We start from the raw sequence: 27,925 nt of genomic DNA, 5'->3' as shown, positions 1-27,925 counted from the left end.
GAGATCTGATAATGGTTGTGATACTCTCGATCCCAGGGGTTTTCAAACTCTATGATGCCAAGGACCCCCAAATATGATGAACCTTTCCATCTTTATATTTTTATGTATGAAGGAAAAAAAACATTTAAACTGTTAAATAAATAGTAAGTGTGACATTATAAATACAGCATATTGTTTCCAAACTTATAGTTAATGTTGAATGTATAAACCTGAAGAACATTATCAATTAAAAATTATTTGCAACTTTCACAATAAATGTATGTAAGCAGCTTACATTAAGGTATTAAGAATACTGCCCTACAACTCCAAAGATACAGGTATACAATTCTGGAAAGTATGTAAACGGCATGAAAGGAGAGAAACATTTAGAAATGAAACCGAATGTTTGGTAGATTTTATCCATTTTTGCTTTGTCTTTTTATTCTCTTAATTTTCTGGGGCCCCTTTAGAACCTTCTGGAGGACCCTTGGGAGTCCCGGGAGCCCAGTTTGAAAACCCCTGCCCTATCCAACCAGATGGAGCTTGAGAGGCCCTGCAAAGAAGAATGGGCGAAACTGCACAAAAATAGGTGTGCCAAGCTTGTAGCATCATGCTCAAAAAGACTTGAGGCTGTAATTGGTGCCAAAAGTGCTTCAACAAATGATTGAGCAAAGACTTGATTCTTTTTTTATTATTATAGTTTTATAAATTTGCTTTCAAGGATTTTAAACACACTTCTTTCACATTGTCATTATGGGGTATTGTTTGAAAAATTGAGAAAAAAATAATTTAATCCATTTTGGAATAAGGCTGTAACATAAAATGTGGAAAAAGTGAAGCGCTGTGAATACTTTCTGGATGCACGGTGTATATATATTTATATATTTGTATTAGCATCACTAGCCATTCTATATGTATATTTTTACTTTCTTATGAACCAATGAAAAAAATTAAGACATTTATATTTTCTCATTTTTACATAGTCACTGTAGCCTTTCTTGTGTAAAATAGACAACAATGCCACCATGTGGACATTCAGTACACTGCAAAAATATAATAAATGCATTTAAAAAATGATATTGAACTTTTTTATTCATGTCCTCTATACCACGTGGCCAATTAAAATACACTCTTCCTTCCCAAATACTGTTACAAATACCGTCATGTTTATTGTGTTTTTTTTCCTTATTTATTATTCTAAAACACATGATAAAAACACAACTGAAACACAATAAGTTATACTGTAGTAAAAAGCACTTCAGAGTTTTTCCACAGCCATTATTAGTGTACAAGCCCCTATGAAAATAGCATAGAAAGTGTGCATACAGTTATAGAAGCCTTTTTCATACTTTATATTCCTCTACAGAAGAATTTCCCTTGGCTGAATGAAAGACAGAAACGGGAGGTGTACCCTAACAACACTCCCAGAATTAATTTCACTATCATTTCTGAATATTCATCTCTTGACAACAACAACAGAAACGGCAACAACAACAACAAAAAGCTTGGCTAAATCATTTCAACAAATGCCCATATCTTCATATTGGAGCAAATCCATCTTTTCACATATATGAACAAGTATATATAATATATATATATTTTTTAAAATAACACAAAAAGACTAGGAAGTAGTCTAGGAAGCTTCTTTTTCTCACTTGGCTTTGAGTTTGAAACAGTTTTGGTGCATCAACAACTCACAACCACGCATGCACACCCATGCAAATAAACAACCACACATGCATTCGCACATGCACACCCACACCCACACACACACAGGCTGCATAGAAGACTTCTGTGTTATTAGCAATAATTGGAGCTGTTACTGTTGGCTGTGAAATCCCCCGTGTGCCTATCCTTTAAAAGAAGACTCTTTGTTGCCATGGAGACAAAGCCAAGTGCTTAAGTGTTCGGCCAGTAGAGAGATAGAAACCAGAGCTGCTCGCAACTGCCCTTAAACTCACAAAGCATCAGATCTTGCATTTGTTCTTACACTAAAACATAAGTTGGTTATCTAATACTTTGTTCAAAGACATTGAGAATTAAATAAAAAAAGTGGAGTGGGGGGGGACTCAAAAGTCCCACTATTGCTATTGCACTTAGTGTGGTTTTATAAATCACGCTCTCAGCAAGTATATGAAATCTTTCACTTAAACACAGGTAGCAAACGTCTAAAACTAAAAGTCAAATGAGAAAAAGAATCCCCCCCCCCCCAAAAAAAACCCAACATAATTATAATAAAACAGTACAAAGCTAATAGTAACAGTAATGATAACAGCAATAAAGGATTATATTAAGGACAACCATTATAATCTGCAGAGTATAAAAAAAACCTTTGTAAAAGTGATTGTCATGTAAAGATAGAAAGTGTCAAAACATTGAAGGCATCAGCGAGGTCACCATTTCAAATTAAAGGAATAGTTACTTCAAAAAAATAAAATCCTACCATCATTTACTCACCCTTGCATCTTCCTAAAGCCGTATCTGACAGCTTTGAAGGATATATATATGGAAAGATATACAGCTCTGGAAAAAATTAAGAGACCAACATTGAGAAATCAATGTAAAGTGGTGTCTTAATTTTTTCATGACCTATATATATATATATATATATATATATATATATATATATATATATATATATATATATATATATATATATATATATATATATATATATATATATATATATATATATATATATATATATATATATATATATATATAATTAATTAGATTTGCAAATTAATATATATTGATATTGCACATTGATAATATGTGTGTGGGGGTGGAGGGGGGCATGTTTTGTGACATATGAGGACACAAATGTGTATAATGACATAGGTATGAGATAGATATTACAAGGAGAGGTTGAAATATGAGGACATTGGCCATGTCCTCACTTTTCAAAATGCTTATAAATCAAACAGGATGAGGGTTTTTAAAGTAAATATTCTGAATTGTTTCCTGTGATGGGTAGGTTTAGGGGTAGTGTAGGGGGATAGAAAATGCGGTTTATACAGTATAAAACCATTAAGCCTATGGTATGTCCCCATATGTCACAAAAACAAAATTTAAGCCAAAAAAAACACTTTTTTTTAATTATTTAAAAAAAATTATCCCCATGACATACTAATAATTGTATCAACACATTTTACAAAAAAAAAATGTAAAATTTTTGTTTTTAAAGTAAATAAAATATACATGGATATAATTTTTTTGTAAACGGTGACCACAAAGTAATTCGTTCTCGTTGTAGTTAAATCGAAATGGGGGAATGAATTAGTTCAACGTGGCCACGATATACATGTATTTATTTATTTATTTATCCACATGTTGTGGGATCCATATTTTATATTTCGGTTTCAGTTTTTTGTAATTTTAGTACGTCAACTTAATTTTATTCAATTTAAGTTATTTGCCTAAGATTTTTCTCTAATTGATATAAAGCTAAATATAATTATTATTGTTTTTTTATTATCGTTTTATCTTTTGTTAAAATATTGAGTTTAACAGTGTTGTAAATGTTCTCACAAATCTATTTTTTGGCTTCAGAAGACTTGTATATAAGTTTAATAAGAATACAAGTTTTTTTTCTTTTGGGAATTTGAAAGCCCTTAAGCAATAGTATACGGCAAAGAAAAGCATGGACATTCTACTAAACTTTTGCTTTACACGGATAAAAGAAAATCTCTGTAAAGGCACAAGGGTGAGTAAATAACAGAATTTTCCATTTTGGAGGAACAATACCTTTAAGATACTGAAAACAGAAAGCCCAAAATTACAGCACTGGAAATCAAGACCAGGCGTACAAGCACAGTTGTGCAAGCGTTTGGCAGTCACGTGGAAGAGAAAGATACCGTCATTTTCATTTTGAAAAGTCTAAACACACACGCGCACTTGCTTTTGTGTCCGTCTACGTCCACAGCACTGAATCCATAATAGTTCATTTCGTGGGAAAACAGGGAGTGAGTTCTGTGCACAGATAGATGTGCTGCGGTCGGATCACTGTGTGCTGGATGAGTTCGAAAGTGCATTTTATAGACAGACACACACACACACATTCACACTGAGATGGCATGGCTTACACTCCCGATAGCCCTATATCTGAACATTAAGCCCCTGAATGCTTCTACAGCATCGGTCTCTGTCTTTGTCTGTCTCATATGCACACATACGCACTCACACAAACATTCTACGGGAGTGAGCCAGTCCCTGAAACTGTTCTTTTGGGATGGGATTTTGTTGGCTGGTAAAATCGAAATAAATAAGTCTTTTCTCCATCATACAAAAGAGATTGTAAGCTAGTGCCAGTCTTCATCATCTGCATCCTCCTCTTCCTCTGAGGAATCGTCACTGCTGGTTCTCCTGGTTCTGCCCTGATCCCCCATCGCTCCGTTCTGCTGTGCGGCCAACAGGGCGGCCGCCGCCCGCTGCTCCTCCTCCCTCTGCCGGAGCGCAGCTGCTTTTTTCTCCGCCTCAGCGTGACTCTTCATGTGGGCACTGCGGCTCTTCACCTTAAAGAAGATCCTGGAGAAGTGTTTAGATCTTTAGGTCAGTGACTTGAACTCGAGAACCGGATCAGTAGGATTTGTGAAACAATCATTTAGACTTGCTCTGCAAACTGATTCATTGTAAAGATCTGACTCAAAAGAGTGACTTGGTTCTTTACTTGGGTCAACCGAATCAATGCAAAATGTCAAAAATGTGGTTAAGTTATTCACAGTGTTGCAACAAGTTAATTACTCCCCAATATTGGATTTTCCTGGACATTATTTTCTAAATGTGACAATGTGTAGATCACAATCTTATGGCACAGAACACCACAGATAATTATATAATTAATAAATATTAATTTATTGAATGATTTATCTAAATGTACCTTATTTATTAATATACTTATTACATATTTGTTAAAATAATTGACCTTATTTAAATTATATAAATTATAATGAATAAATAATTTATAAAAAAAAATTATTTTATTTAAATAAATGTATTTATTTAAATGTACCTTATTTAGTAAATAAACAAAATAAGGTACATTTAAAATAAACAAATAAATAACTAAATTACACTATTATCATTAGTAAATTGAGTAAATGCTTAAAATTGAGTGTGTCCAAATAAACTGACCTGCCACACTTCTTGCAAGGAAATTCACCCTCTTGGTTAGTTTGTCCTTTCCCCGTATTGCCAGCCCCACTTTTCCGGCCTGTGGTTTCCGATCGAGGTTTAGATGGTGGCGGTGGTGGTGGTGGTGGAGGATGACTGACCCCCAACGTAGATGGGTCCTTAGTGCTGTCCTCCTGACTTCTTAAGACTAAAACGGCAGCCTAAAAGGAAACAAATGGTTGGTTTAAGCAAGCACAGCAGAACACATACAGATATCGGACACTTCCAAAGTGGTAAGTTCAAACCCATGTATTCTTGCACTATTGAGAATGGTCCCTATATAAATGTGCTAAATATTACGTTGAATAAACTTGTAATAAAGTATACCACTAGATGGTGCTATAAATATCATACATTACCACACTAAACATAACTACTGCCTCCCAAACCTCTGGCAGACCAGTCCTTATTATTCAGGCCAGAACTGGGGATGAACATTGGTGAACTAAAAAAATATATATACCATTTTATGTAGGATGTGTTTTTGCAACCTCGTAACCTCCCCAAACTCACATTTTCAGTGGCCTGTAGAGATTGTGTCACTCTGCCCAGGCTGTTTTCTTGTTTCCTGTCACATGACCCATCCCACTTCCTGCTCTCCTCGTCTTCTTTCCGTGTTTCAAATTTCTGTGAACTCTGATGGAGAAGAAACATTACAGTGCTGAACTAGTTAGTACTGAATCAAATTAACAAGGTGCATGTACACACAAGCCACAGGAACTCACTTTATTGTCCACTTCCTCCTCTGTTGTGGGTTTAGTTTCTTGTGGTTCTGCTTCTCCATATATAAGCGTACCGTTCCTGCCGATTTTCACCTGCTTTTTATACGTGTAGTAAAACTCCACACACTGAGCCACTGTCTTGGAGTTCACCTTCAAGTAAAAAAAAAAAATTATAAATATATATTTAGCATTACCATAATTCACAACTAGAACTTTTCGCTTAAATACTAGTGTTTTTACATTTTCAGATTAGAAAATTCTAATTTGACTAGAAACGCCGGAGACAAAGAATAATTCCACTATGAGTAGGGAGAGACTGATACTAATTCCTCTGAGAAATAATCCCCCCCTCCCCTCAATTGTAGCCATTTTCAACATTACAGTATAATTGAAAGCTATCAATTGTAACATTTATTAGGCTTTAAAAAAATCTTAACATAAACCTATGATATTACGCTTGCCCTTCAATATATCAGGGCTAAATTTTTTCTATTGGCTCAGTCAGAGGTTCATATTTTAACTTCCCCTGCACAAAAAAAGTTGTTTTCGTTGTTTTGACCCCTGTAACCTTGCTTTAAGTTAATTGCTTTTATAAAACAGTTATCACACAATACAAATATTAAAGCCAAAAAATGAATCAATGCAACTTTCATGTAGTAAAATCACAAAGCTTTCCTAGTGGAATGCCTTTTGCCTAAAGGCAAAGACGGTCTTTATGAGTGAGTGAGTGAGTGAGTGAGTGAGTGAGTGAGTGAGTGAGTGAGTGAGTGAGTGAGTGAGTGAACGAGTGAGTGAACGAGTGAGTGAGTGAGTGAGTGAGTGAGTGAGTGAGTGAGTGAGTGAGTGAGTGAGTGAGTGAGTGAGTGAGTGAGTGAGTGTGTGAGTGAGTGAGTGAACGAGTGAGTGAACGAGTGAGTGAGTGAGTGAGTGAGTGAGTGAGTGAGTGAGTAAGTGAGTAAGTGAACGAGTAAGTGAGTGAGTGAACGAGTGAGTGAGTGAGTGAGTGAGTGAACGAGTGAGCAGCAACGACTTGTATATTGAAAGGACTACAACTTATTGTGAACACCGAGCAAGACGCTACTGACAAATTCTTTGACTAGCACTGTCAATGTCAGGTCACGAGAAAATTAAATAAACCATGGCTATCAATCAGATTCAACTAATACATATGATCTGGAATCGGATCCGGAGGCTGAAATAAATTGAACAGGAGAAACAACAACAGCAGGACGTCCGTCTCTGTGGTATGTACTGTATTTAGTGGCCTGTCAACATTTGCGTTTGTTTACTCGTGGTTTATGATGACATGATTTGGTTTATGGATTATTGTATGCGACTAAACCTTAGCAGTAGCAAGCAAAACGGTTTTGCACGTCAGATAGTGTATAAAAAAAACAATGGAGTAACGTTAGCGCATTTGAATGACGAAGCACGCTTTTGAGAACGCTAGGTTTATGTTCGGGTGGTTTTACAATAAACAAACTGATACCTATATTGGTCAGCTAAACAAATGTCTTTAAACACACACCATACATTGCATGCTCCGTTGATAAATTAACTAATGTTATACTCGATCATGTTGTTTACTGATGCTTACTCATGCGACGATAGCCAACAGCATAAACATTTGAAGCAGTTTTACTCACCGCCTGCTTCCAAAACACGATCATGAACCTTTATCGCTGGGACCGCTCCGTCAAAAACACACTTCTTGTTAATTTCGTGAAGTCCTGTGACATCAGTGACTGTGGAGATCAATTATTGCGACACGACCGAAGCATGATGATGTGATGCTTCTCGTCATTTCTGCGTTCAAATCGGTTCAAATGCTGCGCTGCCTTCCCTAAATGCTATGCGGGCACATTAAAGTCGTTTGACGTCACCTATAGGAATAAAGTGGAACGCGGCGCGACAGAAGTGTTGCACGGACGAGTGGATCTGCACCTTGAGAGCAGTATTTTTGACACAGAAATACTCCATCAAACATCCAACTTAGTTTTTGAAACTTTGTCCATGTTTAGGATGGGAATCCATGTCTTTAACAGTGTAAAAAGCTCAGTATGCATTGAACAGAATTTCACCCCCCCTTCAACTGTTAAAAGGACAAGATATCACAGCAGACATTCAAACTGATATTTTATTAATATCAGACTGACCAGAAGAAAAATTCTGTATATAAATGCAGGTAATACACTCACTCACTTGATATCGCTCTTACACAATACTCTACATAATACAGTACACTTCAATGAGAACAAACATATGTTTACGTTGCTAAGAGTGGTTGCTAAGGGTGTTGTGTAGTGATACACAGACCCGTTGGGTGAAGCGGTCATAGCCATGTTTTATCCAAACAGTAACCTCTCACTGTCTCTTGAAGCTAACATGGAAGTAAAATGCCAAACTTTACAGCAGAAAAAATACATATGTTTACGGACTGGTACAAAAGGTTTTGGTCTATACAGCTACATTTGCCCTTAATGACAACTGTGAGAGGGGTGATTTTTATTTATTTTTATAATTCATCCGTTTAAATTATATTAAGCCTTAAAGTTCTGCATAAGTAAGGGCATGGTCACTTGAGTCAGTGACAGGTGGATTGCCACTATGGTCAAGCTAGGTGGGCATGGTTTCATCAACCAATAATAACCAATGAGAAAAAAAACAGTTCAAGGACTGGAATTTTTACATAGGTCTAACAGGTAGGATATATACAGAAATTGAATAAAGTTATTAAACACTTCACAGCACAAATTATAAATTAAATCTAGATATATTTGATTCAGTCAAGAGCAGTGAGTGATTTTCTTTTTGTCTTTTGTTTTGATTAACATTTAAGCTACACTGTGTTACTTTTTTAGTTTATTCTTAGTTAAAAACACTTAGTTCTTTCAAAAATATATGTGCTCATTAATGTATATTTACTTTTTTCAAGTAATAAAGTACTCTCGTAAGTGCCATTGAAAATACATACGGGTGAGGGTTCGAATGCTGGTCGCCATGTTGCCCCTCCATCTTGAAAGTACATTAGCCAAAGAGGGACATACCCGTAAATTCAAGCTTTGCCTTTCGCGTTTTAACACTCGATGGCACCGTGTTGAATGTGAAGAGGGGAATTGCTAAAGACTGCTTTATGAAAACCTGAAAGCCTTTTTGAAAGTCTTCCTACAATGTAAACTTTGCCTTACGCTAGTGATGTCATACAATATACAGAATAACGATAGCACTGATAAAAGTTACTTTACTAAGATTAGCTTGCATTCTTCTTAGAACCTGATAGCTGATGTTAGCAATGAAATGGTAAAAAAAATTACGCTTAAATAATTTTATAATAATTAAAAATAATAATTTTACATAGATGTCATAACCTATATGTTAATTGACAAATTATATAACTGCAAATTATAATAGTTTTCTAAAGTAACCTCCTCACTTGAAGGAACACTCATGGACGAGGTCGAACTGGAAGCCTTGTTAATCTTGGACTAAATCGGCCACCGTAGGAGTGAAAACCAAATCGGAATTGAGAGGAACGGAAACTAATATTCACTTTCAACTTTTCACCACTAGATGGGGGAAAATATCATAGTGTAGCTTTAATGACAGACAACAGCAGGTTTATTAGGCTGCTACTGACCTTGCACTCATGACGCAGATCTGACACATCCTATTTTCTCTTTACGTTCCTTTAAGACTTAATTTAACTTGTTTAAGACTGTGCTTGCAGGGATACTTGACAAAACAGGCATTTTGGCATCATTGTTTGTTTTTGTCAGTTCAAGCACTGTCTAAAGAAGGTTTCTGCGCACACAAATGTGTATGCGTCACACAGACAGGAGATATACAGACATGCACTTCAATGTTTTAAAAGTGCATAGTGTAAATTTTAGGGGCATCTAGTGGCGAGGTTTTGAATTGCAACTGGCCACTGCTCATCCCTTCCTTTCAAAGCACAGAGAAGCTACGGTGGCCAACACAGGACAAAGATGTCGTCGTCAATTTCTGTCAATAGATCTTTATAAATACTACACCTTTAAAAGAATTTGCATGAATAAGAGCATGATAATAAAATGTAACGCTAGCCTTAGGATGACGGTGTTAAACTGGAAAAAAAAATGAAGTGTTAACTTTGACAGCCCTAGTTTTAATGCATTGCAATGTGGTTGCTTGGGTATTTTAGTTGGTTGTTAGAGTGTTGCTAAGACGATCTGGTGGTTGCTAGATGGTTACTTACTAGCTAAATTCAAAAGGGCCCAAGTCTCTATAATAAGTGTCCCTAAATATGACTCCCCTTCAACAAACCGACTTCTTTTTTCCCCATTTAATCATTGGAAATGTAATAGCACACATCCTCAAGCTGTATAATATGATTGTATGGGAAATTGATACTTTATTGTTCAGGGTTTGCTTAAACCTGTACATACCAGTTTCTGGACCATGAAGAAGTCCTTCTTGTAGGCAGCAATGCCTTTATTGAAGAAACGTCGTTCCTCTGGTGTCCAGCTATCAGAGCCTGTATGGGACAGACAAACGGTCCACACAATCAGAAACCATGTAGCTGCTTATAGACCACCCCCACCCGCTAACACAAATACATTCACGCACAAAGGACAGAGAGAGGGCAAACAGCCAGCACACACATGTCCAGACAAACAATGATGCCGCTGTCTTCTTCCAGGATTTAACAACATGCCACAGACACACTCCCCCTCCTTTCCTCTCACCCACTCCCGTAGTCTACCCAGCAACCCATTCGGTCAACCCATCTCTCAGTCAAACCCCTCCCCTCAGCTGTACTCCACTCCTCAGCTGCTTTTGTTTATAACGGAGACAGGGAGCGTGGTTTGGAATGTCAGTGCAGGGGGTGACGGGGTACCGGGTCCGCATGCCGTACCGATTAACTCACATCACCGCAGCTAAAAAAAAAAAAAAACGAAAAAGAAAGGAAAGGAAAGTGTGCTTGGTAGAAAAAAAGGGACTTACCAGAGTAGTGGTAGTCAGCCAGGGGGTGCGCTTTAGGAAAGATGGGTTTTTTTAACAACAGACGGGTGAGGGCTCCCTATGAAAATGAAAAAGAAAGTAGATTTAGCATGGTTGAGGAAATGAAACTGGCTGCGGTGTGTGATGTCTTAGACATATAGAGACATGGTCAAAAGTGGGAGAATCACAGGTCAGGGCATGTTATGTCCCAGAGTTGATATGAAGAGATTAATGAGTGCAGGAGTGATGCAATTCTGCAAGACCTTCGCTATATCCTTAACAACATGTGTAAAAAGCTTTAGCTGAAGGCGTTTATCCCAGCTGTGCAAGTCGCTGGATGATCCCTTTTGTTCTCTCTGCTTCATTCCACCATTCAGTTTCTCATGGTGCAGTAAATTGAGGACACCAACCTTTTCTAGGTCAGAGAGCTCTAATGTGTGCTTTTTTCTTATTTATGGCCTTTTTGCCACTTTTAGTGATGAGTACAGCAAGTTGAGGAGAACAAGGCAAATGACACAAGCTATAGAGATTTTTCCTCCTGAGTGAATGATGTAGAAACCATAGTTAATTGTGGATTAAATTACTCTTCATAGTAACACTTTCCAAACAGGTGAAAATTTACCAAATCTGAGGTAGAATAATCAAAACATTTTTAATAAAATATTTTTCCTACATAAAAATATGCACAAGTTAATTTAAAAGGAAAGTCTACCCAAAAATGACCCCTAATATACTCACCCTCAAGCCATCCTTGGTGTATATGACATTCTTCTTTAGACGAATACAATCGGAGTAATATTAAAAAATGTCCTGGCTAATCCAAGTATTATAATGGCAGCCCAAAATATAAAGCCCAAAAAAGTGCATCCATCCATTATTAAACTGATCCACATGGCCCAGGGAGGTTAGTAAAGGCCTTCAAAAGTGAATGAATGGGGTTTTGTAAGAACAATACTCACATTTAACATGTTATAAAATCAGATATTTAGCTTCCAGTGGACCACTTTCTGTATTCAACTCCAATTCAGTCCTAATGTCATATACACCTAGGATGGCCTGAGGGTGAGTAAATTATGGGATTATTTTCATATTTGGATGAACTATCCCTTTAAGGAAAATCCTTTTTCAGGCTTTTTCCTTAACAAAAGAAATATAATAGAAAAATAATTTCTTAGTTTCTTCATGTTCTAGCACGAGAACTGAATTTGATGACGTATCCATCTTCAGCAGTTTGCAGTGCAGGCTGCAATTTTAATAATATTCGGTGTTTTTCCCTTGTGGAGTAGCTTGAGTTGAGAAGCAGATGTAAATTTATGTTCACTAACAAAAACAGTAACATCTGTAAAAATTTAAAGAACCTTAGAGTCAAATTGTAATATTCGGTTTCAGTTAGGACTCTACATTTATTAAAATTATGTATTGTTCAGTATCATACATTAAGATCATGATAACCATAAGTAAAATCATGCACACATATAGCTACTCACTACCATGATAAAATGTAACTATGTTTTTTGTTAGTTAAACATTAGTAGATTATGGCCATAGTTTATGTGATGAACTACACCAGTAGATAATAGGTTGTGGTTACTAAGAATCACCGTACGACAAAAAAAAAATATTTGTCCTTCTGGTTCTATTGTTGCGAAGTTAGTTTTTTTATACATTTTTTTGAATGGGTTTTGGGGTTATTTTCAAGTTTTATTCCACAACATAAAATACATCAGTAATGATTTTTAAACTATGTGTCCTGAGGTTGTCGGATACATTAAATCCCAGTTTCACAGACAAGGCTTAAATCTAGTCCCAGACTAAAATGCATGTTAGAGCCGTTTTAACTGAAAGATCTTAAAATATGTCAGTGCCATTATTTTGTCTGTTTGCAAATGGCACAATACAAATTCATAATTTGCACGAAACACAAAGCAGGGAACAACTTAGGTCTAGCAACTTGGCATTACAAAACCTAAGATGCAACAAGATAAGAGAGATGATAGTTCGAGGCCATTGATTTAAATAGATTTATCACTGAAACTCAGTAAACACCCACAACCTCAGACAGACACTTCTCAGAGTTTAGCTGACTTTCATTTTCTGCAGAAGTAGTCCACATGTGACATGAATCACGAAGCATCAAACTGCATGTTATTTTGCAGTGTAACAAATGCATGATTGAAATTTGGCCCGATGCACATAATTCAGTCACCTTTAATATGTCGTTCTGAACACGAGTCTGTGATTGACATAAGGTTGCTATGGCGACAGTGTGACAGCTCAGCAGTAAGCATTTGGCTGTTGTGTTGTTGCAGCTGCTGGCTCAACCGAGCGAACGTTGAAAAGAATCAAAGCACATGCACTGGTTGTGTTTTCATAAAACAAGGGTCATCAATTAACAGAATGCAGTTGCATTGAGTTCACCTTCATAAATTAAGCTAGGGCTGTTAAACAAATCGTTTGGATTACACAATATGCTGTTTACTCAATCGAACGAATCACGATTAATTGTATGCATCAATATTAAATGTAATTCAATTTAGGAATGAAGCAGCATATCGCATGAAAAGATGCATTTCACAATGTACTTGCACAGGAATTATAAATATGTTCAGTTTATTGTTCACTTGTTGATTCTCAAGTTCAGCGGACAGTAAACGGTCACCGTGTTAAGGCCTGTTTTACACCAAGAACGATAACTAGAACAATGCAGTTTTGTCATCTGCAGTTCCAATTTAAATGACCTTAATAAGGCAGAATGGATTCTGATTGGCTGTTCATGTTTTCCTTGTTTATCAACTGTTAACAATATTCTGAAAGTGATTACAACCATATCATTTCTCTGTGCCATTGTTGTTGTAGTTATGGTGTGGACTCTGCTATTCTTTTACATTTAGACATTTTTTATAACTATATCTTTATCATTATAGCTATTGTCTTTGGTGTGAACGGACATCAAGAGTGAAGAAGTTGTACCGCAACATGTATAGCAACAAATAAAATTAAATGTATTACAGCACATTTTTTAATTTATGTGCGAATACATTTCAAGTTGTAAAATTAGCATTAGATAACGTATTATAAATGAACATGTATTAACAGCAGTGTTGCCAGGTTTGTGTAACAAAACCAGCCCAACTGCTATTGAAAACCAATCACGGTCAAAACCAGCCCAATTGCTATTCAAAACCAATCACAGCCAAACCCAGCCCAACTGCTATTCAAAACTGATCATGGTCAAAACCAGCCCAATTGCTATTCAAAACATGCCCAACCATGGCCAAAACTAGCCCAATTGTAGGAGGGGTCGCTACAACCCGCAGACAAACAACAACAACAAAAAAGAGAAGCAAAACTGCGTACTCTTACAGTGTAAAAGTATCCCAATTCCACAGGAAATCTGCAGACTAGGCATCACTAATTAACAGTGAGTGAACAAATATACATTTATACATTTCTTTGTTTATAATTGTTATTTCATGACCCCTAATTGGTTAACCAATGTTAACAAACAGAACTTTATTGTGAAGTGTTACCAAAATTAGGGCTGGGCGATATGGAGCAAAAAAAAATATCTTGATATACGATATATATCTCGATATCTTTACAGGAAAAACAACCCCCTAAAAACAGCAAAAACAAATATGCTAAATATCATAGGCTTTTTTTTAATTTTTATTGAAGTGCAAAGGGGTAGTCAGTTCATGTAGGAACAAAGTGCTTTTGACATAACAAAAAAAAAACTCCCTGATTAAATAAATAATAATAATTTAACTGTAAAATAAAATAAATAATACATATAGCCTTCTTTTCATTCCTCTTATGCTTTCAAAAGACTCCCTATTTTACAGTTAAAGTAAAAAGTAAGCATTTTGCAGAAAAATGGGGGCATGACTGAGATATAAATAAAAATATTTTTTCATAACACCACTTCCTGTTAAATTTGTAAAAAGATTCAAACAGTAGGCTAGATGTCACACTCTTTACTATAGCATGACTGAGCGCCTCATCATGCGGATCATGCACACATGAGGCGAGCTTCCCTTCTTTTCCAGTTACAGAACGAAATATGAACGTCAGAAGGTAGGCTTGTATATGATACAGTACACCTTACAGAAGAGCACTGTGTCTCAGGACACCCGGGATGTCGCGGTTTCCCCTCTTGGTTAAAACATGAATAGACCTATTCATCATAGTCCCATGACAAAGCTGACAAAATAATTATAATGATGATATTGCAATAATTGTTTTAATGTTTTAAAAGAATATGCGATCATTTTGACATTTGAACCGAAAACCATGTGATCAGTTAGAAACAAATCATAAACTGACATGATTGCGACTGCGAGTGAGTCTCGCACCAATAGTGAAACTTGCGATTTGAACTATGATAAACATTAATATTGCTTTATGAATTTTAGCAAGCAGTTGTGTTAAAAGGACAATTGTGGTCTCTAAACTAAGTCTTAAACAACGCACACACTAGTCAACATGATAACTAATCCAAACCTGGTTGCGGACGCCGCCGTGTTCAATGAGACAACACGCGAGGGGAGGGGGAACAAAAGCAAGGAGGCGGGAGGCACGCGAGCCGGGTCGAGCACAGCACAGCGAAGGCAAACAAGCAAAGTGGCCGAATCAGAATTAAATATAAACAATATATCGATATATACGATATGTCCAAATCCATATTGAGTTTAAAAAATATTTCGATATATTTTAAATATCGAGATATCGCCCACCCCTAACCAAAATGTACAATACATTTTCCTGACATGTATATTCTACATATTTGTGAAACAGGATTTTTTTGGGGAACTTTCATTTTGCTTAAAAGGAAATGTGTGGCCTTCTTGGGACTTTAAATGTATAGCTTTGACACTTGCATATTGGTGTATGAATTAGGGATGCTCATATTGACCAGTTAAAGGGTTTAAAGTTGTTGTTGTTTTTTACATGTTTGTTTGTTTGCTGCATGGTTAAAAAAAAAAAAAAAAAAAAGGTATTTGTTAACTTACGGGGGCGCATTGACACATGCAACCACACGGGCCGACACAGACATATTTAGCCAAATGAAGCAATGGGAAAGAAGTAGCGTGTGGGACTATTTCGTCAGAAAGGGTGACGAAGCTACGTGCAAAATAAGCTACGCGGTATTACTATACAGCAGTAGCTACAGGCGTCTGACTGGTGGAAGAAAGCAAATGAAAAGCGCTTCCCAGGGCTGACTGCTCTAGCGATTCGTCTCTGTATTCTCCGGGCACCAGGCAGTGCCATTTGAAACCTTTAGTAATAGTGACCAAAACCACTACGAAAAGCATTAAAGGGTTACTTCAGCGATTAGCATATGGCTTTGTATCAGTAGAAACCCTGGAGTATATTCAAATTATTGTGCTTTCCCCCCTCATATCTCCCTGAGACAAGAGATTTATGCATTTTATTTCTGGAAAAATTCCTCCTATGATGCAAATTGACGATTTTTGCATCATAGGAGGAATGTTTGCCCAAAGGCTAAAGACTACAGCCAGCAGAGGGAGCCATTTCCGCATGTTTTGAAACCGCGCATGGGGGATGGGAGATAACGCTCAGCTTGCAGGGAGAGCTCAGCTGGCAGCTACAGGCACTCATTTAAACGGAGCTATGGTGTGCAATGTAAGTCTTTTAACTTCTCAAATTAATTTCTATGAAAGTTAAGCTTGTAAAGGCATGAACTGAAACGCAGACTGAACTCGCGTTGTGAATGTATGCCGCGAGTGTAGTCGCGATTACCTCAGCTCTCATCACTCGTGCAGTTAGTGCTCAGTGCTGTGATACTCGTGCGGCGACTCACTCATTATATTGAACAGACACGTTCAGATTTTAATTGTAGTGTCTTCTCTAACTCAGTCACTGTAATCAAGTTTGTGGCGTTGGGGAATGGCACAGGGCAGCGAAGCATTCTGGGAATTGTAGTCTTTCATCCCCATGGGACAAAAATACATTTTCTGTCTTTTCTCAGTCTAGAAGACCACAAATTCAAAAATAATTTCACATTTCTACTGCATTGATGACCCAGTTTAAATACAGATTCATCTTCCCAGCGCTGAAGTACCCCTTTAAAGTAAACATTGTCTTGTATGTTCTTCTCGCCACTGTTGGTTTATAGAACAATTACTCCGAGTCGTACCTGTCGTTTCAAAGCACAGCACAAAAAACGAGCGCGTCTCGTGTGCATAGTAAAATAAACACGTGAAAAAAGTATTTTTAACGGGTCATAGACACTTGTTAATCGTATTTTTATTTAATGCCAATTCAATATTGTAATCCTATCAGTTAACGGTAAATAATCAATTAATGAGCATCGGTTGTTGGTTGGGAAAATTAACCGAAATGAGCATCCCTAGTATGAATGGCCTCAAGCAAAACGCTGTTCAAGGAAACAATGCAGACCAAGTCATTTACATTCACAATTTTCCATGTGCATGTAATGTGTTTGCGCACATTAGTCACGCAAACACTTTGCCCTTTCAGGCTTTTTAATGCATTATTAATTCCAAAATATAATTACACATAATCTAATTTGAATTCAGTCAAATATGATGCACTGCCTAAACTGATATTTCCTGTCACAGATGTTACCAAGAAATCCTTAAATGACTCAAAAACAAACTGCTCATTCAAATATCTTCCACTTATTTGACAAACCCTTCATCTACTGCTCTGAGTAATCAGCAGGTGTAAACAGGTTTGATTGGTTCACAAACAGCAGGAAGTGCACTCAAGCTATGCCATGTATTATATGATACTCACCATGATTTCACCCTTGCATTCATACAGGCAATGCAGAGCCAGTTCCTGATTGGTCCCTCCCCCGTACAACGCACTCGAGCACGCCAGGTGCATGAGGTCATCCACTGCGGGGACACACAGAATGTCCAGGAAAAGACAGATTTAAACACACGGTCATGAAGATTTAATTATAAATAAATAAGACAAGCTGTAAAAAAGAAAGAAATTTAATTCAATTTAAATGAAATGATTAAATAAATAAGAGAAATGTGGTATTGTGTGAGTTGCAAACCTCTTTGCTGTAGCGGTGTATTGGCCTCCAGGTCAGGCAGTGGCGCCCACACCAGTTCAGCCTTGTGTAGGTCGTGCTGCACTGCCGAGCGCTCTCTCAGCTCTGGGACCTCCGCCTGATACCGCAATCCAATGTTTATCCGACTGAAAAAGAGAGAGTGAATATAAACAGGCTGCTGTAGCAATCCAAACAAAATGAATATGATTTTTAAAAACAAATAACGGGGTCTAAACGCATGAGGCTACTAGTGACAATGTTTCTTTTGACATTTTTCTCATTTTGAATACAATTTTTTTTACTCATTATTAGCATAAGAAAAAGAAATATAATGCATCTCCAAAAGCTTTTGTGTCGGGAGCTATTGGAAGCTAAACACGAGGCATGGCACTGAAGCATGTCTTAATGAGAAATTCCTGCAACCAATTTGCATTTCACAGGAAGTTTGTGTTGTTTCTAAAATGTGCCTCTGTAACTTGTGACAAGTTGAATCAGAATCATTCAGAGACTATCAAGATTTTTCAGACTGCTGGTTTGAATTGATTTATTGCTCATCTCACTGTCAGCTCTTTTTCTGAGCACTCAAGCATTCGTAAGAGTAGACTCTGACCATGGGTATTTGCATAAAATTAACACCCCATGTTTTCCAAAGCCAAATGTTCCAGTATCTGACTGCCAAGGTCTGGGGATAAGGCAAGGCAGATTGTGTTTTATTATTTTCTTCCAAGATGTGCTTTTGTGGTGCATTGGCCAACTCCAAAATGAAGGGATCTGCAGTCATTCACAAGGAGTTTGTGTCTGTGTAAGCATGTACGAGAGAAAGAATTTCAGACCAAACACTGTTCTGACCATTAGATAAACCAGCTGGTACCAGTCAGAGATGATATCCCATAATTCCCTCTGCTCAGCTATCACCCCCCTCCTACTCTGTTCTTAAAAAGCGAGCTCTGAAATGTCCCCTGTATGATCCAAGAAACCCATTCAGATGTCATTTCCCCTTAACACACTAACAGAGTGACTTGCACATGGCATAACAGCTCCTCAAGCAGCTCCATTGTAAATGTACAAAAACAAAAAACATGATTTTTGCATCTGCAGACTACAGATTACCACTTACAACCAATCAATACAAACATTTCACAGGCCTGTTTCCAGACATCACATGTATTAGCTGTGTGTAAGCAACAGCAGCCTTGAGTCAAAAGGTTTATGCTGTGTAAAGCTGCAGCTCTGCAGAAAATGAAGTAAAGTAATTTCTAAGCTACTATATTGAGTATAACTGCCATCCAAGCAGCATGAGGAAACAATCGCCTATTCAGACCACTGACTTTCAGTCAGCTGAATTTAAATTTAGTACGAAAGTAGCTAAATGAAATAAGGTTCAAGTAAAGAAAGTAATATGGCTTGAAGTGCAAGCTAATTAAGGAAACTTGCGAAGCGTAATGTGTGGGGGTGTTATTTGAATAGCGTGTGTACTTACGGCTCAATGCTGACAGGTGTAGCCTCACTCATAGCAGAGAGAACTGGAGGGGTTATATCACTGCTGTCTGAACATATACAAACAAAAAGAATGTGCTTAGACTCAAAGTAAACACTGTTTCTTATTATATGTCCTTCTAATCGTGATCTGCAAAACAATTATGTCTAACTTCACATACCCTGACTTGCTGGAACATATAATAAATCAGTTTCAAAACCTAATGAGGTGCCTACTTGCACAGCATTTTAAGTTTTTACAAACACAGTAAGCAGGTTATTTCAAGATGCCTCATTTTGCTCAATATTTTGAGTACCTAATTCTAAGGCAGCACAGCATGTGTAAGGCATTCTGGGGTTGCCTAATCAGACGGTGGACAGATTTAAGACACATTTTATGGAACACTTCAAAGCCTCTGAAGTATATAATTATTTTTCCAGCTACATAAAAAAATGACTATTTCACAATATTTGTGTGTGCTACGCATTTTGGGGCGTTATTAAAATATCACATTGTTAGCTTAGCAACATATGCTAGTCCCCACTGGAATTTATTGTTCATCAAGTTAGTTAGTCAAGCGCTTTGCCAGGGCAGTGCCATTTGTGTGATGCACATGAGTGCCTGTTTAGAAAGCTGTTCAGTCACTTATAAGATTGTAATACAGTTAGGACACTGCCTTAAAGGGTTAGCATCTAGGCAGCCCACTAGGTTTTGGAACAGAACTACCTGAACTCTATTTAAAGTAGTACTTAAGGAATTTATATCAGTGCATTTGCAGAAATAGTAAAGGGAACTCACTGGAGCGCAGAAGGCTGCGGGTGGCAGATTTGGGAGTGGCTGGTGGGGGCAGCCCCTGATTATTTGCTGCTGCAGCAGCGGCGGCTGACAGGAAGGTGGAAAAGTAAAGACCCGAACCCTCACGAACCGGGCTGAGGATGGGCGGGGGAGTGTAAGGCGGCATGTTGAGGGGGTTGTCGGGCAATCGGACAGGTGAGCGTAAGTGACTCTGGTATGGTGTGATGCTGGAGTAGACCGGTGGGACGATGAAAGTGCCAAGTTTGGGTGGGGGAATAAAGAGCGGTTCTGGACGAGGCCGTCGTTTGGCTTTGGCTGATTTGGCGTCAGCTTCGCTTCCACTCTCTGTTCCACCATTCTGTAGAAGAAATTAGATGTTGGAAAGCTGGATAGTGTGGAAAAAAATACATAAACCACATGCAATCTGGGTGATTTTAGAGAGTCTTGTCATATTATAAATCTGGTAGTGAAATGGGGTGGGGGAAGGTTGGATTAGGGTGTAGAGAATGGATGGGGTGGGGTTGGGTCAGGAGAAATTTGTGGATTAATGGGGAGTTTTAATCCAGGGTTTAACAAAGGGGAATGGAATAAATCAGAGAGCAAAAAGAGAGATAAAGATCATCATTGACATAGAAAGGTGCCCTTGATGTTTTGATTAGTGAACTCACCTGGCCTGTGCTCTCAGACAGAGAGTTGCGCAGTGAACGTCGTCGTGTAACAATCACAGAGGTCTTGTAATCTGAGCAGCTCATGTCATGGGTGCTGTAAGGCCGTGAAGGCCAACTAGCTGAGAGGGAAGCCTGCTCATGATCCGGGGATGAGGAATCAGTCTGCCTCACTGGCACAGATACTGGAATGACCAATGGCATGAGGCTGTCATCTCTGGGCCGCTTGGCACTCATCTGATCCACCGCAGCTGCCCCTCGACCTGGACCTGTCGGGGCAACAGGCGGGCTCCAGGGTCTGTGTGGCTCTTGCTGACAACACATGATTAACAGTGTTAAATTAATCGTTAAACAAAAGACTTAAATCTAAGCAGAGTGCATCATTCCACTGCTCTATAGTTACAATTGATATGCATGAGAAATGAGAGAGTGCTTAAAAGCTGATAAGATATATTAGCACAGGAAATTAGGTTAACTGAAATCTATTTTCAAAAACAACTTAATGAATCAACTGTGACCTCGTTTTTGTGCCAGGATGAAACACCTTGCCCTGCAGATCAGCAACAGATTGCATGGGGATATATACTGTAGATCGGTTTCAAAAGTGAATAACATAATGGCATGCCAGCACAGGAGAAGATCTCTGGTTCAGTATAACCAGACTCTATCCAGTAGAGGTATGTTAATGATTAAAGAAGGGGTTCTTTCTATTTTAGGTTTATTGAACTGCATTCATACTTTTACACAAAACAGGAACTTAAAAAAAACTATACAAAAGTGGCAATTTCACAATGCCTGCAAATTTCGAAACCTCATAAATCCGATGTTCACGTCAGGAAAAAAAATTATTCTGGGAGGAGCACCAAACCCTTGTTTCATTTATTGTAAAAGTAATTCCTGTTTCTCCTCATTGCTAGCTTTAAGTAAGACATTAAAGGAAAGAAAACCGCTTAACCGTTGCTGTTAGAGCATAAATAATACCTGTAAAATTATAAAGCTCAAAGTCCATGGCATGTTGTGGAAAAAGGCAACAAAATATCAGAGATGGAAGTTTGAATTGAGTTTGAATCATGAATTGAGTACTTAAATAGAAGTATAGATACCCTAATAACATACTACTCTAGTAAATGTATTAACTACTAAAAGAAGAAAAGTAGTTTTTTTTATGTACTTAATTATGAAAAGTAAAAAGTACTGGTTAATGAATGTTTATTTATTTAGCATTTTTATATACTACTACATTTTTATATAATATAATTAATAATAATATTATATATATATATATATAAAAAATATATATATATACACACAGCAATTTTATATATTTAATAGTCAAGTAGCGAATTACTGATTAATGACAATAAGTAAAAATTAAGAAAAATACCATACAGAATATTAAAATGAGAAATAACTAAATGTGTGTACTATGTGTTGACAAATATATACATACAATATAAAAACAGACTTAACATAAGGCAAAAAACATTAAAGGTCCCATTCTTCGCGATTCCATCTTTCAAACTAGTTACTGTGAAATGTTGCTGTTAGAGCATAAATAATACCTGTAAAATTATAAAGCTCAAAGTTCAATGCCAAGCGAGATATTTTATTTAACAGAAGTTCCCTTTCAAAGCCTACAGCGAACGGCCGGTTTGGACTACAGCCCTGCACTTCCTGGCATGAATGGTATCACTAGAACCGTTTGTTGACTAACCCTTCGCCCACAAGTACATGCAAAATAGGGGGTGTGGTTTTGTTGCTCTCCCACGTGGAGAAGAGCGCGCATTCAGCGCTTGCATCTCCCCGTTATGGTAAGAGGTGGGACCTTTCCGGGCAAAGTGCGCTAAGCTGCTGTCCAATCACAACATGGGAAGCGCTGGCCCAATCAGAACTCGTTACGTGTTTCTGAAGGAGGGACTTCATAGAACAAGGAAATCATCAGGCCGTTTTTAGGACAGAGAAAACAGCGCTGCACGGATAAGTAAATTGTGTGAAAAATACTGGGGTTTTTTTACACGCGAAACATGAACTGTTATATTGCACACTGTTAACATAATCAAAGCTTCGAAAACACACGAAGAACGGGACCTTTAACAGCTCCGAGGATCTCCTGTTCTTAGCTCATTTTGAGTCAGACTTATGAATTCAGGACTGGAGATTGACTCTGACCAGATCATGTGAATCATTGAGTAGTTGACTTGAGAACAGATGCAATTGGATTGGTTTAATTCACAAATTAATCGTTCAGTGTGATTTGTGACCGATTTAATCAGCTCATTTCTTATTCGGATATCACTATCCCGTTGCGGAGTGGGTGCTGATTTCCTCTTTTCAAAATAAAGAGGAACAACATGTTTTTATGAAATGTAGTAGAGTAAAAAGTAATATCAGGCTTTGGAATGTAGCGAAGTAAATCTAAAAGTTTCCCAAAGCAAAAAAAACTTTGTTATTGTCAACCACTGTGAAATATGCGTCACTACAACCATGGAAGCTGCGTGAAAATCTAGAAATCCCTGAGGATGTGGCCTGTTTTATCTGAACTCTGGCCTTGCTGGCACCACTGAGGCATTCAGCTTAGTACATGGAGCCCTTGCAGCTTGCTCACCCTTGAGCAAGAGCTTTTTTTTCAGCCTGTGTTTGGAGTATGGAAGGTTTAACTGGCACCCGTCGTCACCAGGAGACCAAAAAAAAACCTCCCTGACTAATGTATCTACTCCTTTCGAGGAGCTGGAATCAGCTGACATGAGATTTGCTTTAACTGAAGCCTCTTTACTGGATGATGCCTTGTGTCCTGTGCTTTATCAGCCCCACAGATCAACAGTATATACACACACCCTTTCTTTGTTATCATCAGCTTGATGTCTTGAGGGAGAGCTGCTGTTCCGTTTTAAAGGAAGTATATGTAACGAGGAAAAGCAGACTGAACTAAATAGTGTGGCCCAGAAACACTTAGATCCCCTCGATAAACTTGATTGCTAATTGTGCTAATTCTTCATGCGCAATAAAAGAACGAACAAACCAAGCAATTAATACTAGTACATAGATGCAGGATTCACTGCAATATGATGAAATCTCTTAATTATCTTCCTTTCCAAAACGAGTAGCATCTCAGTGACCCTACAATTTTAAAATTAGCTATGCACAAAGCTGCGCTTTTGGATTTTAACAAAAGGAAATACAGCTCTTTATGTACATCGAAGTTCAGGAACCCTCAAGTGAGGGTGAGGGGAACTTGCTGGTATTTGTATGAAAAGTCAGTCAGTAGATAATGGTTGCAGATGTGTGGAAAATCTTTTGTTTGGCTCAAGAGATCATGCGACAGTCGGTTCCTGTCCTTTAATTTTACACTCCTGTATCAACTAAGAAACCTGTAGAACTTGTACGCAGTTAAAACAGGTATCCTCACTGTACAATGTTAAGCAGATAATGACGTCAACCTCCCTTGGCTAAGGATAATTTGTGATTAAGTCACAGACCAACCTTTCATCTTGACTACGTAACAATGAATTGTCAAAAAAACACAATTGCTTGCTTGAAACTAATTTTTAAGTCTCCTTCATGCTTGACTGAAAACAGTCAGGTGTCTTACCTTGATATTACGTGAGGGAAGAGATTCCCTTTCTGAAGCCTTCTGGGCCAAGGTTTCCAGGTTGACCTCTTGCGACACCCTTCTCTTACGTCGAGTGCTCTGGATTACACCTGTTGGAGCAGCCCGGATGTCTTGAACCGCAGTGGTCTCAGAAGCCCCGTTCTGTGAACCTTGGGCATGTAGATCATTCGGCATGACAAATGGGTTATCTGAGGCAGGGGCTCCACCCTCTTTCGAAAGCCGACGTGATCTCCGGGGCCCAGGCTGTTGGGTCTCAATGGATTGTTGGGGAACAGTTGCGGGAGGCTGAGGAACAGAGTCCTTAGTCTGTGTTGATGGGGGATTAGTAGTTTCTTGGGACTGTCCTTGTAATGAGGGGTGATGCTGATCAAGTGAAGGGGCACGTTGCTGCTGGCCATCAGAGTAATTTTCCAATACATGTTGATTTTGAGGTTGCTCAGATATTTTTTGCTGCTGCACCAAGTCCAGTTGCGGTTGAATCTGTTGCATATGCTGTTGTGATTGCTGTTGCTGAGTTTGCTTTAGTTGATGTAACTGTGATTGTGATATTTGTCGTGACTGTTTTTGATGCTGAAGTACCTGTTGCTGCTGCACCTGTTGCTGCTGCACCTGTCGTATCTGCTGATCCAACTGTTGCTGCCGTTGTTGGAGCATTATCTGTCGCTGCATCTGCAGCTTTTGCTGTTGCTCCTGTTCCTGTAGTTGCTGAAGATGATGCTGAGAATTTGTCTGTGTATTGTAATTCAAATTCGGCAAGGTCCGATTTCCCTGAACCACCTGGTAGTAACCGGCTACCAAGTTCTGCTTGGGCTGTCCAAAAGCTAGCTGAAAGGGTTGCAACACAGAATTTCCAGTGGACTGTCCGTGCTGCTGTGGATTTAACATTCCAGGCTTTTGTGTCTGCTGAAAAGCTTGCTGCTGTTCCCAGTCCATGCCCCGGCCAGGTTTGGTCGTGTCCCTGAAGGTCTCTCCACTTATGTTAGCCCCTTGTTTTTCTGATGCCCTAATGGTCGATTGCTCCAGTTGCTGCTGCTGTTGTACTGTCATGCCCTCATGCAACTGCTTTGCAAAAGCAGTCTGAGTCCCCAGGTAAGGGCCAAAGTTCTGGGGCCATCCTGTCATACCCTGTGACCAACTGTTTGGTCGCTGTTGGGACTGCAAAGATGGGTCTTGATGTGACCATTTCATGGTCTGTTGGTAGTGCCCACGACTTTGATCACCCTTCTCTGGGCTGAAAATGACAGAATTGAGGTACATATGTGGTGCTTCTGCATTTGAGCTTTCCACACCTCCACTGTCATTATGGCCTGGCCCTGAGGGAGGGACCCCAATGCCATAGTAGGCCTCTGTATGCTGAGAGGCCTCTTTCATTGCCACACCCTGATCGTTAAAGAAAGTGATGCGTTTGCCCGTTCTCTTTGCGTTTGGTTTCTGTTGAGGTTGCAAACTCATGACTTTCATGAAGATAGATTCTGGGGAGGTGGAGTGGGTAGTTATGGAGACAAGAGTTCAAATCCCCAAACCACACAAAGCTTTCTCTGGTTTAATGAACAGTCTAAGAGTAGAGTAGAGTATCGCCCTTCACAAAGAACCCTTGTTTTAACCAGTTTTATGTCAGTTAATGGTCATCCAAACCTACTCAACATGGTAGGAATGCATGTAAGCTTTAAAAAACAAAACTGCAGCATCCCCTGTGCAGAAATAGTAGTTTCAGTATAGTGAAACTCAAACATGTCTATTTGCTTATATTCTTCACTGCCAACTCTTCAGGTCCTGGGATGCCAAGCTGGGTTGAGAAGTCTTAAGGTTAACTTGTTGCTCATTCATGGGAGACAACCTGAGAAGAAAGTCATCACAAATATTATGGTTAGCCTTCAGAGTCAGTACTTTGAGCTTAGTGGGGGTTCATTGAAATAGCCGTTTCAGCAATTTCATGAATAGGGCCCTAGAGAAAGGATTTGAAAGGGGAAAGGTGGATTGTTAAGGGTTGGGGGAGCTGTGCCATTAGCAGCTTAGTGAACATTATAAAACTATGTTGAACAACCTGCATTCAAGCTAGTTTGTTCAGTATTCACAGAAAGTTAACAGACTTTTCTTAGCAACCAACAAACCAAAATGACATGTGAGAATGCTGCGAGTAGGGGGAAACTGTGCATGTTACCGCAAATAATTGTTTCTAGATTGTGTGCAGAGAGGGCAACAGTGAAAGTGAGTAAGATGATGAGAGATGTACAGTTGCACACAGAATCCCACAAAGAGTGTGAAAATGTACTAGCCTAGTTTCACAATGAGAATGATTTAAGGTGATTCCCTCCAACGTTTACATTAGCATCTAAATATTATCATAAAAACCCATGAAAATGTACAATTAACCTGATATACCTTCCTTTTTAGTAATCATAGAGGGCTTATGTGTTGTTTTACGTGCATGTGTATATGTAGCAACTGAATGAGAATGAAATTAATCATCTCAGATGTCTGCATATAAAAGTAGTTAACTCACGAAAGTGCATTTGTTAAATGAGAAACATATGCATGCAAACAAATTATAAGCTACACTAATTATATCAATAACTCTACCTGATTAATAAACATTATTCTTTTGTGATCTATAGTCATTAAGAATTCTTTGTGTTCATTAGTGTCTCTGCCTTTATCAACATAGATTAACCTGTGCTGAAAATCACTGTAGTGCACATCTCTCGTGGGTTTTTGCTTTATTACACAGACCAGTACAAATGTTCCAGGGCTGTGCCAGTGAGTGTGCCAACCGCACCAACATGGTGGTAGAGTGCCATACGGTGGTATGCGAAAAATAAAAAATAAACATTTGATTTTGCCTATATGATGGTTGCAGTTTTATGTAGATATTGGGAAATGAGTTAAGTCAAAGCTCTGATACAAACAGTTTACAGTTTACAAAGTTTAGAAACTAAAAGTTACTTTGTGAATATGGCAACAAATTTTTGCCAGGGTACCTGAGCCCATTCATTTGGATTAAGCCATTTGTCTGCTTTATATTTTTTATTAAAAAAAATATTTTTTCTTGCGACCAGGCTATATAAGCGTTTATTAGCTTTAGAAATGTCGAGTATTTTTCAGTCTTTATCTCTCATCATAAACAGATTGCATTCATTAGGCAAGGTAAAGAACTTAAGGTAATTTCACACATGCTGGTAAGTCAGTTTCACTTTCCTAGGCAATGCAACATTAAATATAATTGTCCTGCTCTAGCAGAAAATGAGAATGCTCTTTCAACCTTTTATGGTGTACTCACACTAGGCATGGTTGCCTTGTACTGTGCCCTAGCGCGATTGTCCCTTTGATCGGAGCACGGTTAAGTCATTCACGATGCAACTTTTTGTTCTTAAGAAGTCAGGAAGAAAAGCGCTTTTGCTAATAGATTTATCATTCATGCCGCACAGCAATTCTCACTTGACTGCACTGCACGTATCAGAAGATTATTATTACGTA

The 27,925-nt window shown here is 38.2% G+C and overlaps 1 protein-coding gene across 3 annotated transcripts in view; it reads right to left on the bottom strand.

The window, feature by feature from the left end:
* Nucleotides 1-2,735: 2,735 nt before the first annotated feature.
* Nucleotides 2,736-27,925, bottom strand: part of mideasb (mitotic deacetylase associated SANT domain protein b) — a 33,323-nt gene continuing 8,133 nt past the window's right edge. For all 3 annotated transcript variants that reach the window (XM_067455396.1, XM_067455395.1, XM_067455397.1), the window contains exons 2-13: nt 24,431-26,288; nt 20,845-21,153; nt 20,180-20,534; nt 19,385-19,451; nt 17,908-18,050; nt 17,637-17,740; nt 10,857-10,932; nt 10,298-10,386; nt 5,877-6,023; nt 5,665-5,787; nt 5,113-5,312; nt 2,736-4,506 (exon numbers count right to left, since the gene is read on the bottom strand). In XM_067455396.1, the coding sequence (XP_067311497.1) occupies nt 4,281-4,506; nt 5,113-5,312; nt 5,665-5,787; nt 5,877-6,023; nt 10,298-10,386; nt 10,857-10,932; nt 17,637-17,740; nt 17,908-18,050; nt 19,385-19,451; nt 20,180-20,534; nt 20,845-21,153; nt 24,431-25,912 (3,321 nt within the window). In that variant the 5' untranslated portion in view covers nt 25,913-26,288 and the 3' untranslated portion in view covers nt 2,736-4,280. The remainder of the gene's footprint in view (nt 4,507-5,112; nt 5,313-5,664; nt 5,788-5,876; nt 6,024-10,297; nt 10,387-10,856; nt 10,933-17,636; nt 17,741-17,907; nt 18,051-19,384; nt 19,452-20,179; nt 20,535-20,844; nt 21,154-24,430; nt 26,289-27,925) is intronic.

Source organism: Pseudorasbora parva, chromosome 10 (genome assembly GCF_024679245.1).
Source record: "Pseudorasbora parva isolate DD20220531a chromosome 10, ASM2467924v1, whole genome shotgun sequence".
Lineage (NCBI taxonomy): Eukaryota > Metazoa > Chordata > Actinopteri > Cypriniformes > Gobionidae > Pseudorasbora > Pseudorasbora parva.
This window is presented reverse-complemented; position numbering and strand designations above follow the sequence as displayed.